Source organism: Mirounga leonina, unplaced genomic scaffold (assembly GCF_011800145.1).
Source record: "Mirounga leonina isolate KUSES-001 unplaced genomic scaffold, KU_Mleo_1.0 Mir_82, whole genome shotgun sequence".
In the NCBI taxonomy this organism is placed as follows: Eukaryota; Metazoa; Chordata; class Mammalia; order Carnivora; family Phocidae; genus Mirounga; species Mirounga leonina.
Window position 1 is genome coordinate 29,997,864 of NW_023270825.1, and position 14,376 is coordinate 30,012,239.

The window sequence follows — 14,376 nt, forward strand, 5'->3', positions numbered from 1 at the left end:
CTGATGCATCCAATGAGGCCGCAGACTCCTCCTGCCAGGAGGTGTTGAACTCTCGCAGGAAATGGACAGGTACCACGGACCAATGGTTGGAGCTGCCGCGGGCCAATGGGAGAGAGGAATGGGTCGACCTGGGGCTGAGAAGGAGAGCCCGCAAAAGGGGCGGGCCCCGGGGGGCAAGACACGTAGGCGCAGGGGGTGGAGAGGGGCGGGCCAGTGGCTGGCGGGGCAGCCCCAGCCGCGGCGCGAGGAACCTGCGGGCGGTCGGCAGCGACCAATGGGAGGGCGGGTTGGCGGGGGGCGGAGGGGGGAGGGCCCGGCGCCGGGCGGCCCCGCCCCTTCGGGTCCGCAGGGCTGGGGCGGAGCCAGGCCCGCGTCAGGTGGTCCCCGGAGTGCGGGCGGCGCTGGGGGCGGGACGCGGGCGGAGAGGGGAGCTGCGGCCAGCGGCCGGCGGGCGGTGGCGGGCACCGGCTGAGCGAGCAGGTACCCGCGGCGGAGGTGGCCAGGCCGCCCCCGGGGGGGGGCGAGCACGAAGGCGGGGGCTCCGGCCCGCCGCGCCCCCCATGCCGCGGTGAGCACTCCCGCCCGGCGCACTTGTCGCCGCGCCGCGCCAGCCCCAGCGAGCCGGGTCTCCCCGCCCCGCCAGCCCGGACCCTACCTGCGGCCGCCGTCGGGGAAGGGGGGTCCCCCCCAGCTCTGCGGAGCCGCATGAACAATAGGCGGCGGCGGCTCCTGCGGGCGGCGGCGGCCCCGCACCCTATGGATCGGCCGCTCCATGGAGCCCTCCAGAGCGCTTCTCGGCTGCCTGACGAGCGCCGCCGCTGCCGCCCCGCCGGGGGAGGACGGAGCGGGGGCCGGGGCCGAGGAGGAGGAGGACGAGGAGGAGGAGGCGGCGGCGGCCCCGGGGGAGCTGGGTCCCGAGGCACCGCTGCCCTACTGGACGGCGGTGTTCGACTACGAGGCGGCGGGCGAGGACGAGCTGACCCTGCGGCTGGGCGACGTAGTGGAGGTGCTGTCCAAGGATTCGCAGGTGTCCGGCGACGAGGGCTGGTGGACCGGGCAGCTGAACCAGCGGGTGGGCATCTTCCCCAGCAACTACGTGACCCCGCGCAGCGCCTTCTCCAGCCGCTGCCAGCACGGCGGCGAGGACCCCAGCTGCTACCCGCCCATCCAGTGTAAGGCGAAGGCGGGGCCGCGGAGCCGGGCGGAGAAGGGGGTGGGGGGCTGGAGGCCTACGGGTGGTCGCAGGGCGGGTGGGGAATGATTGACCTGGGAGTGGGTGCGCCCGCGCGCTCGGGCTGCAGGGGCTGCTCTGGTGGGTGCGATGGGTAAGATAGAGACGCCGCAGGCCTAGCCTGGAACCTCAGGCGCTTGGGCTCCTTAACCTTCATCTGACCACCTCAGCAGTGGCTTCCGCTTTCCACATCCTGAAGCCCCAGCATGAGAATCTCCCCATTTCGCACTCCCCGCTTCCCCAAATCTGGAAGGATTGCAGGCCAGCTGGTAGTTTCTGTCATCATCTTAGTCCCCAAATCGGGGACCTTCCCGACCTCTTCGACCGCCTGTCCCCGCCCCTTCAAGGCATTTGCTTTGAAGCAGATGGGGGTGTCTCGCGCAGGGCTGGCTGGGCTGGCTCTTCTCATGTCCCGGAAGCCTGTGTGAACTCAAGGCTGAAGTGTCTTTGAAATGTCGTGTTGATTTCTTGGATCGCAGTCTTGTGTCAGAAGTTGTACCTTTAGGAGTCTCACTGAATGAGGTGCTGAGAAGGGTGCGAGTGTGTGAAGAGGCAGGTGATGATGGGTGGAGAAATGATTGGAGAGGGAAAAGTATGTCCTTCCCCCATGAGAGATCAGGAGCACAAGGTACAGTGGCTAAGTCCCAGTCCCTTGACACCCAGGCTGTTCAGGTAACACATTTTCTCCTTTCTTCTCACCCTAGATCCTTGCCTATATTTGGTATTTGCCAAATCTCAAGGGGACCATGCCCATGGGTCCCTCCCAGGGCCTTTCTTCCAGTGTCCTGGTTTTCACCAATTTCCCAGGAGCCCCCTGTTCCACACCCTGCAATGAAATTTCCTTTGTTTTTATCAAAGGAGTTAAATTGCCATTGGAATCCCTTAATCAGTTCTGCTAGGTGGTTTTAGAAGATGTAAATACCTTCTTGTGCAGTTTATACTGTTTTATATTTGATGATTTCCATAATTTCTTCCCTGCTAAAAGGTATTGTTAATACGTATTTATTATTGTTTATTCCATATTTTGTATACTTTACATTTTAGTTAGTTAAAAAAAATTGTTACCAAGGGCCAACTTTAGGCATTTAGTTTTTAAATTTCATTTGTAACATTTATCTTTCGGTCCTTTAACTTATTTTCATCTGAACAGTTGTGTTACTTTATTTAAGATGTTTTCTTTAAATACCATCACTTAATATGAAAAGCATAACCTCTTTCCTTATTTTTCTATTCTTCTTTATTGGTGTTTTGACCATCAAATTGATGTTCAAATCCTTAGTTCCCTTTGTTTCTGTCTCCCTCTCATTCAGTGTAAAACTTCTTGTTTTCTACATTTTGATCTTTATAATGCCTGGAGGCAACAAATGATTTTAAATGGTTTCTGGGTGTTAAATCTGGCTGTAGTACTGGGAGGTGGAGGTTAATGGTCCTAATGTAGTATCTGAAATAGCGCTGAAGATGAACTTGGTCACATGCTGGAAGAGATACTGGAAGAATGGCCTGGCATATTAGACACAGTGCAGTTTTTTATACATAAGTCAAAGGTTTGAGGTTCTTTATGGGTGACGTTTTGTGATTTTTTTTTTTGTACAGCTAATGTCAGAGTGGGAGAACTGTGTGAGGCTCTTAAGCAGGAACTCTGTTTCTCCCGTCTCTGTGCCCAAGCTGTCAGAGCAGTCAGGAGTGAATGTGACTTGGGCTGGAAAAATTCATCTGCCGAACACCAGCCAGGGCCACAGTGTGCTATGTTAGCAGCCCCTTCTCCCTTGGGTGCCCAGGACTTAATCTTTATTGTGACAAAAGTTACCTTAGATAGACTAGCTTCCTGTATCTAGAACTCAGATGTTAAGGAAGTAGGAAGTACTTTGTGCTTATTAAAAGAATTAACTTGAAGAACATGACACTTGAAGGCCTTGGTAAGTTATTTAGTCTCATCAGCAGTTCCGAACTTGAATGGAATTAATTCTTGATAATTCAGAAAATTTAATTCCATTCAAAAACCAGTTAGAGCACCTAACAAAAGATAGATACTGTATTAAATACCAGGAGATAGGGGTGCCTAGCTGGTTGAGTTGGTGGAGCGTGCGACTCTTGAGCTCAGGGTCGTGAGTTTGAGCTCTGCCTGCGGTGTAGAGATGACTTAAATAAATACAACTTTAAAAAAAATACCAGGAGATAAAGAAATGATAAGATAAGGAGGTGCTTATAAGTCACAAATGCTTTGATAAAGATGAACTTGGGAAATTGCTAACAGGTGCTCTGATGGGTGTCCTGCGTCCACCATTTTAGTTAGTGTCACTCGGAAAATAAAGTGATTGACAACCTTGTCTCCAAAGACTTGGAATGAAATTGAGCCACTGACAGCTTTTCCCTAGTTACCCTTTTGAACTTCTCTTCTGGGGTATGAATTGTGACATTGGATTATGAATAGCAGACAGTCAGTTAATTAAGAATGTTTAGTTTTAGTTTTAAATATTGCTTTTTAAGTTGAAAATTTTGTTTCAAACTGTACTCAAATCTTGTGACAAATAAAAAATATAATAGATATTTAGAAATCATCTAATATTTATATAGTGCCTTTATCCCCTCCAATGTAGATATGAAACTTTAGCTCTCCATGGGGCTGACAAATATAAATAACCTAGGAGCTCACTCATCTTTTTTTTTTTTAGTGAAAGAGGAAAAATGTACAGTTCCAAATTCATCATCTTGGGACATAGTCCTAGGTATTAAAAAAAAAAAAGTTTTTCTTACAGGAGAATTGTGTCTGTTTTCAAGCAGGGTATTAATTAAGATTTTTATTAATTTACATTCTTTTCCTTGCATCCACTAGAAATATAAGGATGTGTTTTCAGGTGTACTTGGGATTTTTAAATGAGTGAGGTATGTACCATTCACTTGTCCAAAACCCACCAGAATGTGCCTATACGTTTAGTTTTCAAGAATACAGTTGAGAGAGGATAACATCCTGACTGCAAAAATGAAAGAAATAAGGTTTTGTTCCTGATATTCTTGGAAATATCCATCCACAGAAACTGAAAAATGTGCTGAATGTGACTTGACCTGATTCTTACTTAAAACCAGGTCTTGACTGGAATGAAAAAGGAGAGCCCCACGTTCTCTCAGCTGCAGCTGAAGGTCTAGTTCCTACCCAAAGGGACGTCTTCACAGGGAAAGGAAAAGAAAGTACCCTCCCCCCAGTCCCCACTCTTCTGTCTTCTATCTGCTTGCAAGCTGTGTTCTAGACTTTTCTTGAAGGCTGGTCATAATATTTCCTTAACTAGTTAGCAAGAACCTGAGGGTTTCTGTTCTACCCAGAGAGAGATTATTGCTCTCCCTTCCCCACAGAGGTTTTCTGTCTTTGAAATGCCATCTGAGGAGCTGTCCCTTCAGCACCCAGGTTCAGCATCACTTCTTTTAAAACCTTATATGTTTAAATAAATACTTAACACATCCTGTATGTTCACAACTATGCTTCAGACCAGAGGAAAGAAGGAACGGTATAAGAGAAAATACAACAGTTAATTCTCTTAAGGAAAATTCAGATAGTCAGTTGAGGAAATAAGATGTGTGAATGCAAACTTCTTAAAGAGACAGGTATCTTTTCATCAGTGTAAAAGCTGTTAGAAAAAGTGAATGTTCCTTCCTTCCATGACCAAGGAGACTCCTAACATAATTTACGTATTTCTCCAAGAGGGTTTCTTATCACTCCTTAATATATGCATTGTTTTTCTCATTGATGTAGACAAGATAAGACAAGAGTTAGTAATCAGGATTCATTTTAGGACCCAGAAACATTTAAGCTATTTTAAGCAGAAAGTGATTTAACACAGCAAAGTGGATGCTTACAGAATTGTTGGAAGGGCAGGGAGAAGGGGCTCTTAGCTGGACCTATAGGAACAACTCCCACAGCATTGCAGACCTGGCTCACCCAGCAAGCTACCACTTCTCTAATTGCGAACCTACAGAATCAGGAGTTGACATTGAAGCTGTCCATTTCAAGAACACCCTGTTGTAGTTGCTGTCCAGAGATTAGGCAACCACTTGGCCTTGCAGCATTCCTTTCTACAACTGCCCAGAGCTAATGATTAGACACCGACATGCAGAAAAATCCCACTTCTCCACAGCCATGCTTGCCAGGAGAAGCGGCAAGAAGATGGTGTCCAACTCACTTCTGCCTTCCCTATCTTGTGCATCTAATTGGCAAAAGCAGACCTGTGGTGGTAAGGGAGTCTGGAAAATGTAGTTCTTAGCTTTCTGGCCTCTGTACTGCAAGATATGCTGGAGGATTTTAGAGCGGATATTGATCATTATTCTGTAGGACCAGCTGTAACATTTATTCTTTAAGAGGAGTGCCAGATGAGGTGAGAGCTTGAACAATTGGAACTTTGGGGGGTCGAGATGGGCTATACTTGTTGTATATATTTCTGTATTCTTTTGTGCAGACTGCCAGTTGCATTGTAAAATACAAATGAATATTAGCCCTAGATAAGATAGGAATACTCTAATTAAGCAAGAATATAGAGTTTTGAGCACCACGAGCATGTGAGTGGAGGTTGGAGTCATCCTGGAGCTGGCTGAGGAAGGAAGAGAACAGCCAGCAGTAGCCAGTTCCTCTTTTGGTCTTGCCAAAAGTTCAGAAATATATCTTTGTTTTCTTAGTTTTTTGTTTGTTTGTTTTTTAGCAAACCAACTATATTCTCTCTGTTTCAGGAGGTCCAGTGCATTTTTAAAAAATTTTTCAGATCTGAGTTTGGTTCATTTCCTTCTGAGATAGATTGTCCTCCCATTTTACTTGACTTCTGCTTACCTGCTGAATGTTCAGCAGGGTGAGTATAGTGGTGAATAAAGCAGACAGACTCTGCCCTTGTGGATCTCACAGTCTCGCAGGACGGCAGGCACTGAACGAGTAATTAAACCTTGTTGGGTCTTGCCAAACAGAGACGGTTATGGACGTGTTTGATGGGGGCCTGACCTCATTCAGGCGGGGGTTAGGAAAAGTTCCTCTAGGAGATTTTGTTTAAGCTGAGACCTGAGGGTTGAGTATGAGTCAGCCAGGTAAAGACAAAGAGACTGAGAAGACAGAGCACAGGATTTTCATGAGAGAAACATAAAATAGCACTTTACTCCTATAGCAACACCTTATCTAGCCCGAGATTTGTAATCACTGGTAGCTATTATGAACTATCCAAGTAAGCCTTTCCAAACAGCGCTGAAGATATAATCAGGTACCCTAGGTTCACTCTGCATTGGAAAGGAGAGGAGTGGTTGGGTGTGGTACTTCGGGACATCAGGGATGGAATTGTGGAGCAGGTGACTTCTGGAGTGAGATGTCCCCTGGGAGGCTCCTCTCCTTCACGTCTTAGTCACCAGGTCAAGGTAGCACCACGTTTTGAAAATATCCTCCCAATTTACTCCACACACTTCGTCTTACCTGCTGCTGATGTTCAGACCCTGTGCTTGCGTGCCTGGGCTACTTCAATGGCCTCCCTAGTGGTTCCTTTTGCAGTAGGCTCCCTATCCTCCAGGTTATATTCCCCATGGCTGCCAAAATTGATGTCCTTTCTAAATCGCCGTCTAATAACTCTCCCCTACTTAAAAATACATGAGTCCTATCATTCACAGCGTGAAGTTCAAGCCTCTCAGAATGACTTTAAAACCATTTCACAACCTAGCTGACCCCAGCAAGACCTTGAGCCTCATCTCCTATCCTAATGCATATAATCCAGCCGCACTGGACTCCTTGAAGTTCTTAATATGCCGTATATTCTCATACCTCATGTTCTTGCTCATGACCTTCCCTTTGCTTGGTTTGTCCTTCTCCATCCTGATCTTTGCTGCCTGATGCGATCCCTCCCGCTCATTCTTTCTTTCTTTTTTTTTTTTAGATTTTATTTTTAAGTAATCTCTACACCCAACATGGAGCTGAAACTCACAACCCCAAAATCCAAAGTTACGCACTCTACCGACTGAGCCAGCCAGGCACTCTCCCTCCCACTCATTCTTTAGGGCGCATTCCCAGTGTTGCCTTCCCTGAGAATCTCTTCCCACTCACCCTCTTATATCCTGTCCTGCAGTGGGAGTTGGTGGTTTTCCTAATCTGATCATACAGCTACGAAGGCTCTTTTAACACTGTGGTTTGGTTGTTGTGTGTCTGCCTTGTCACTGGATTGTATGCTTCTCACCCTCTAGTACACAGTAAAATGAATAAGTCTTCTAAAAATGATCTCCCTCTATGTTCCCTTTTGTTAAAATGGTTTGTCATGGTACGACATTCTGCATGATGCTCCAAGTAGAAATTATTACATGAATATTTATTGAATGCTCACTATGTGCTAGTCATTAAGAATAATGCAACAGAAAATAGGTTAGCCACATTTCTTGCCTTGATGGAGCTTACCTTATAGTGGGGAGACAAGCCAAGTGAACAGATAACTTGCTATGTTTAGCCATCGGTAAATGGGTGATTCAGTGGTATTTTCAGAATGTTTTTGACTTCTTTTTTTTTTCTCTTTCTCAGTGTTAGAGATTGATTTTGCGGAACTAACCCTGGAAGAGATTATTGGCATCGGGGGCTTTGGGAAGGTCTATCGTGCTTTCTGGATAGGGGATGAGGTTGCCGTGAAAGCAGCTCGCCATGACCCCGATGAGGACATCAGCCAGACTATAGAAAATGTTCGCCAGGAGGCCAAGCTCTTCGCAATGCTGAAGCACCCCAACATCATTGCCCTTAGAGGGGTGTGTCTGAAGGAACCCAACCTCTGCTTGGTCATGGAGTTTGCACGTGGAGGGCCTTTGAATAGAGTGTTATCTGGGAAAAGGATTCCCCCAGACATCCTTGTGAACTGGGCTGTGCAGATTGCCAGAGGGATGAACTACTTACATGATGAGGCAATTGTCCCCATCATCCACCGCGACCTTAAGTCCAGTAACAGTGAGTATAAAGAGATGGGGCTGGAGGGCTCAAGAACACTTTTATACTCAGTCCATGGCTTTGGCGGGAGTGGATTCCTAAAGGAATCTCAGTGGGCAGTGAAACTCCTTGGTTAAAACCATTCCATCCTTGAGTTGAGATATAGGGATGGAATGAGTGCCAGGAAAAATTGGTTTAGAAAGAGAAGAATGAGGCAGCCGAGGGGTTTGGAATAATTCTGAGCTCATATTAGCAGGCAAGGTTGGCAGTGTATAATTCTGCTCTGCTGTGCAATATATATCCACATATATATATAGGTAGACAGATTTTTCCACTTTAGGGAAGTGTGTCTGTAATCACAAAAGGGGTTTCCTTCTTTGGTGGAACAACAGGTAATTATAATGCCTATTTGTGTTCTACCTGACCACCCCAACTTGAGCTACCCCCCAGAGAAGGGGCTATAAGGAAGAAGAGGCATGTTGTTCAAGCTATGGAGCTGATTCGGGTGACAGTGTCCACTGGGAGAGCGTGACCTGGCTGGTAGTAGTATAGACTTCTGATAGCCTGCGGGTCTTATTAATGAATTGTTGTAACCACCTAGTGTTTAATAACAGGGAACCGAGAAGTAACTGTTTATGAAACATCCAAATCCATAAACTGGATTGTAAAGCAAGTGTTAGACATAATTATATGGTGAGTTGGTGGAAACCAGTCTCTTTCCTTGGAGGAATCTGCAGGCGCTGGGACTATGCTGCTTTTGTGTGGTAATTTGTGCTCTCTCTTGCCTGCACTGTGTGGTAGAGAGGATAGAATTTGTTAAATAGGATATGCTTAAGATGATTTTGAGCATCCTGTCTGGAGAGGGGGCATTAGGGTTTTGGAGGGGGTGGTGTGGGTCCCAGGAACTTTGCTCTCTGTCTCCTTCAGCATTGAGCCCAGAACTCCTTTGGACTTTGTTTGGTTCTGAGCTGTTCCAGATGTGGTTATTTTTCTGTCAATACTACTGTGAATGTTTACTTTTAAGAATATGGGTTTTTTGTGTGTGTCTTTTTTTTTGTTGTTGGACAATTATAATTATTTTTATTTTATAATTCCTTATGATTTTATTTTTTTTAATTATTAACATATAACATATTATTTGTTTCAGGGGAAAAATACATTTTAAAATTATTTAAGTAGATGTTTTTGTTGTACTAAAATTAGTAGATAAAAAAGAGAAAGATAACCAATAATGTTTTCCTTCAGGGAGTACAACTATTACATTTGGCATATCCTCCCAGACATTTTTAAAGTAAATATTTTATATATATATAAATGTATATATACATATGTTTGTACATACAGACACACCCATACACAAATAGACTTTCCAATTTACTTTAAAATAGCCTTTCTTACCCTTATCTCTTCTACCTGAGCCCTCTTCTCTCTTAATAATAGAAACATTCATCCTTGTAAAAGCATGGAACATTATATATAATTCATGTGAAGGATTTAAGTTCCATAAAATAAGATTATTCTCATCCCTCCTCCCATATTCTATTCTTTAAATATATTAAATTAAAACTTTTGGTGATCCCTTTCACATTTCTGCCTAGACATTGCTTCGGATGATGGGGTAAGAATAAGCAGATGTGTTGGTAGAAAATGTGATGTAGAAGCTGACTGTTCTTTATTTTTTCTTATATCCTTATGCTGGAAGAAGTAGGCAAAGTGCTCTAATCATACGTATTGAGTCCTTTGAAAAACTTGGGCTAGGATGATGGAATTGTAAAAGTCAATCATTTCCTCCAGGAAGTTTCAAATTTGGTTGTAATTTCAAGCTGTAAACACCAGGTTTTACCTTCCATGAGATTTGCGTTTGGAAGTCTAGGCTCTTTTGAAAGAAAAGTTACCTTGCTAAGGTTCTGCCATTTGCAGGAGATGGCAAGAGACCTCAATGTCATTCTGTCACTGGGGAGACAAAACCCTATTCTTCCTTTGTCTTTAGTGGGCTTTCAGATTGCCAAGGTGGATCCCTCAGGTACACTGTGCTGTGGTGGGAGTTGGACTTACATGTGGTACAGTCTGACCCTTGACCTCAAGGGGGTCGCGGATGCCCAGAAATGTGTGGAGTCCACTGGGCTGCATGGTTGGTGCTGATATTGACGCCTGCTATAAACCTCACAGGGGAGTTGGGGTAGCTCCTTCACATTTGTCTGTGGTGGCTGTTTGCCTGGGATTGTGTGAATCCAGTATGAGTCTTTTTTTTTCCTTCCCCTCCCCCCCAGCAAAAGTTTTTATTTAAATGGTAATTTATATGACCATTAGTTATATTAACTCATGAGGTGAGTGTTGTTTTATTTTATTTTATTATGTTATGTTAGTCACCATACATCATTAGTTTTTGATGTTGTGACCCACAATTCATTGTTTTCGTGTAATACCCAGTGCTCCATGTAGTATGTGCCCTCTTTTTTTTTTTTTTTAAGATTTTATTTATTTATTTGAGAGAGAGAGCACAGCAGGGGGAGCGCAGGCAGAGGGAGAAGCAGGCTCCCCGCTGAGCAAGGAGCCGGATGCGGGACTCGATCCCAGGACCCTGGGATCATGACCTGAGCCGAAGGCAGACACTTAACCGACTCAGCCACCCAGGCGTCCCTCCAGTATGAGTTTTGATGACACTGTTGTTTTTACTCCATTGCTCTGTGTGCATGACTTGAAAATCATTTTGGAAATGTTATGCTAGTTTTTACTCGCCATTTGGAGAGTCACAACTTCTCTGTGTTTTGCAGACCTAGGGATGCTGGCCTGTTTCTCTTGGGTTTTTTTGTTTAAGATGTTATTTATTTGAGAGAGAGAGTGAGAGCATGAGCAGGGAGGAGAGGGAGAAGGAGGCTCCCTGCTGATGCGGGGCTCCATCCCAGGACCCTGGGATCATGACCTGAGCCGAAGGCAGCCACTTAACCGATTGAGCCACTCTGGTGCCCCTCTCTTGGTTTATATTAAGGGTTCTAGAGAGTTGGATTTTGGCCACTATCATGTGAGGGCAGAATTCTAGGAATCATATGTGTTAGTTGACTTAGATCCACTAGGGAAAAGACTATGTACATATGGGGGTTGTCTTTGTGGAAAAAAGAAAGTAGTTGGTGATAAACATCTGTTATAAAAGCCTCAGTAGAAAGGTGATTAATTAAAATGCTTTACTATCCTGGTCACCTACTTTAAAAAGTCACGTGCTGTTAACTGGCAATGGAAGGTGTACAGCATCCTATGTTGATATATAATCCTCAATAAGTTTAGGTTTGACAGCACATAACCTAAAAACCAAAATAGCAGTGGCTAAAACAAGGTGTAAGTTCATTCGTCTTTGAAAAGAAGTCTGCAGAGTTTAGGACATCCCAGTGTCATCAGGGATCCAGGCTCATTTTTCACTCCATCCCAATACATGGCTTGCATTCTCAGGCTTGCCTTATGTTCTGAGATGGCTGCTGAAATGCCAGTTATTCGGTCCAAGTATCAGGCCTGAAGGAGGAAGAAAAGCAGAAGCACAGAAAAAGGTGCTCCTGGAGCTGAGTTGGCTCCCATGATCCTCCCAGAAACCCAGCAAAAACACATCTGCTTGCATTAATTGGCCAGAATGTAATCATATAGCCATGGCTGGCGCAGGGGAGGCTGGGAGATGCAGGACTTTAATCTGGGTGGCAGTGAGCCCAGCTAATAATCAGGGGCTATTACCAAGGAAGAGGGAGAGCAGGGCTGGTGGGGGAAGCAGCTGGTAGTCTTCCCATGAAATCTTAATGTGGGACATGCATTGGGAAGAACTGTTTATTACAGATATTTGGCATCATACAACTAAACAAGGTTAGCCAGGCCCGGGGATGTGTGGCTCAGACCCCTGATTTAACCCATGGCTTATACTCCTTTACCACATTGCATCATTAACTCAAACATCACTTCTTAAAACTACTTGCAAAAAGCCCTGGCTCTGATAATGGATTTGTTTCTGCTCCGTCAATTGGGAAGAACCAGCTACTTGATTGTTAGCAAAGCGTCAATGAAAGATGGTCTTTTAGTGGAAAGATTGTCCTTTTGGGGGTTAGGTAGATGGATTTCAGGATTTTGGCTTGAAGGCATTGGGCAGAATAACAGTTCAATAGCGGTCGTTAAAACTTAAATTAGTGTAAAAACAAGGTCGTATGAAAAAGCTTCGGAAAATGAAAAGCCTTGCCCAAAGTGAAGGTTGTGTTATTACTTTTATTTTATTATTAAATAATTTCTTCCCTCCTCTTAGAAAACAGAAAAACAGAGAGGTAAAAGCAGTGTGTTTCTCCAGTTTTTGCATTTATGGATATTTGTTTTTACCCAGAATCGTGCACGGGAAATCCTAATAACCATGTTGCTTGTAGCATGCTTTTGTGCCCCCCAACTTGTCTGTGTACTATGACTTGTTATGTAAATAAAGTCTTCCACCACAAGATATTTAAAGATTGCACAGGATTCCACTACTTAGATATACTCCAAACCAAACCCCTAAACTAAACCAAACCCCTATGCAACAATAATAGTAATAGTAATAATAATAATAATAATAATAATAACACAACTGACACTTATGGAGTGCTCTCTGTAAGGTTAGGCATGAAACATTTCATGTCGATTCACTTTTCATTCTCACAGCAGCCCTGCAGAGTAAAGACTATGAACGTGTTTATTTTACAGAGGAGGAAACTGAGGCTCGGAAGGGGTCAGCCATTTGGCCAGGGTCTCGCCGCCGCCGGGCCTAAGGGCGGACCTTGTGGCCAGGTCTGGCCCCTTCGCCTGTGTCCCCAGTTACCACACTGTTGCCAGCACGCTGCCATTGGGTGGCTGGGGCGCTTCACCTTCACAGAGCCAGGGCCCTGGGGTGCTTTGGTTTTATAGGATTAGGAATAGTATTATGCTACTCATAGAGCCACAGCATCCACATTTCCTTAAGGTCTGATCGACTCACTCTTAGTTTCATAGCAGAAAAGCAGAGGAGGTGAGTGGTGAGCTGCACGTGGTTGGGACTCGGCACACAGTGCCTGAGAACGTGTAGGAGAACATGCGGGTGGCAAGGGACTCGAGCCGCTGGCCCAGCGGCTGCAGGCTCCCATGCCTTGCGGTCGGGGTCCATCCATTCGTGAAGGGGTCGGCGTGAAGCTTGGGAGGAAGGCCGGTGAAGTGAGCGTGCGCGCCGTGCAGCGTGGGCCGCTGAAGGATCGAACACAGCTCAGCCGGCCTGCATCCTCTGGCTCCTCTTGTTGATTCCATGATTTCAGGAGCACCCCCCAGGCCTCCAAGTAGATTTTGTGTTTTTAGTGTCCAGGGACATGAATGAATGCGTAAATGAGTGAATAAAGTATCCCTTGAACTGGTCTGCTTACAGGATCTCAAAGTGTGAAACCTCCCCCTCTCTCCGAGGAGGAGGTCCTGCATCCTCCGGGACTTGCGCGGTCGTCTGTTTCATCACCTGTTTAAGCTCCAGGCCCTTGCCCCAGTCCTAATGTCCAAGTCCACCAACGCTTCGGGTGCCGAGGGTGGTATTTTCACAGTGTATTTGTTACCAACCTCCAATGCCTCTGCCCTCTTTTTTCTCTGCACCCTTCCCAGATGCCGGCCGCAAATAACTCACTGGCAGTGGGCTGCCAGGTGCTAGGGGAGCAGGCCACCCCTGCCGCCTGCACCCACCACCAGTCCGCTCCGTCCAGCCTCAGCGCCCCTTGTGTCCCCGCCTTGTCAATTCCCCGTTGTGCCCCTCACAGTCTCCCTTCTAGTTTTATGGACTTGTTTGATTGGCTGCTCCTCTTGGCAACCAGAGGCTGAGTAGCACCCCCCCCTCCAGTTTCTGTGCTCACCTGTGTTTGTGCTCTTCTCAACCTTCTCTCAAGAGTTCACAAGATATAGAAGCAGAAGCCTTGCTTTCTTGGAAGTGGAAGGAGGACAGAGCTCCCATCTTGCCCTTGACCTCAGACTGGCTGTAATATTCCAAGCCCTGGATTATACCTGGACTGGACACTGGCCATGGACCCTGACTGTGTTTCCTGGGGAGGATTTCTCTGGGCTGAAAGTGTGCTGTGGAACTTTGTGACCCACTGGATTCCACTCACCAGTGTCCTTCCTGCACACTGAGGTTGAGCACATTCCAATGTGCAGGAATGAATGAATGAATGAATGAATGGAAGAAGCACGTAGGGCACAGGGATCCTGGCCAAGAGCAATGTGGCAGGAA

The 14,376-nt window shown here is 46.0% G+C and overlaps 1 protein-coding gene across 2 annotated transcripts in view; it reads left to right on the forward strand.

The window, feature by feature from the left end:
* Positions 1-483: 483 nt before the first annotated feature.
* MAP3K9 (mitogen-activated protein kinase kinase kinase 9) overlaps positions 484-14,376 on the forward strand; it is a 77,084-nt gene continuing 63,191 nt past the window's right edge. For both annotated transcript variants that reach the window (XM_034992223.1, XM_034992222.1), the window contains exons 1-2: positions 484-1,172; positions 7,752-8,165. In XM_034992223.1, the coding sequence (XP_034848114.1) occupies positions 773-1,172; positions 7,752-8,165 (814 nt within the window). In that variant the 5' untranslated portion in view covers positions 484-772. The remainder of the gene's footprint in view (positions 1,173-7,751; positions 8,166-14,376) is intronic.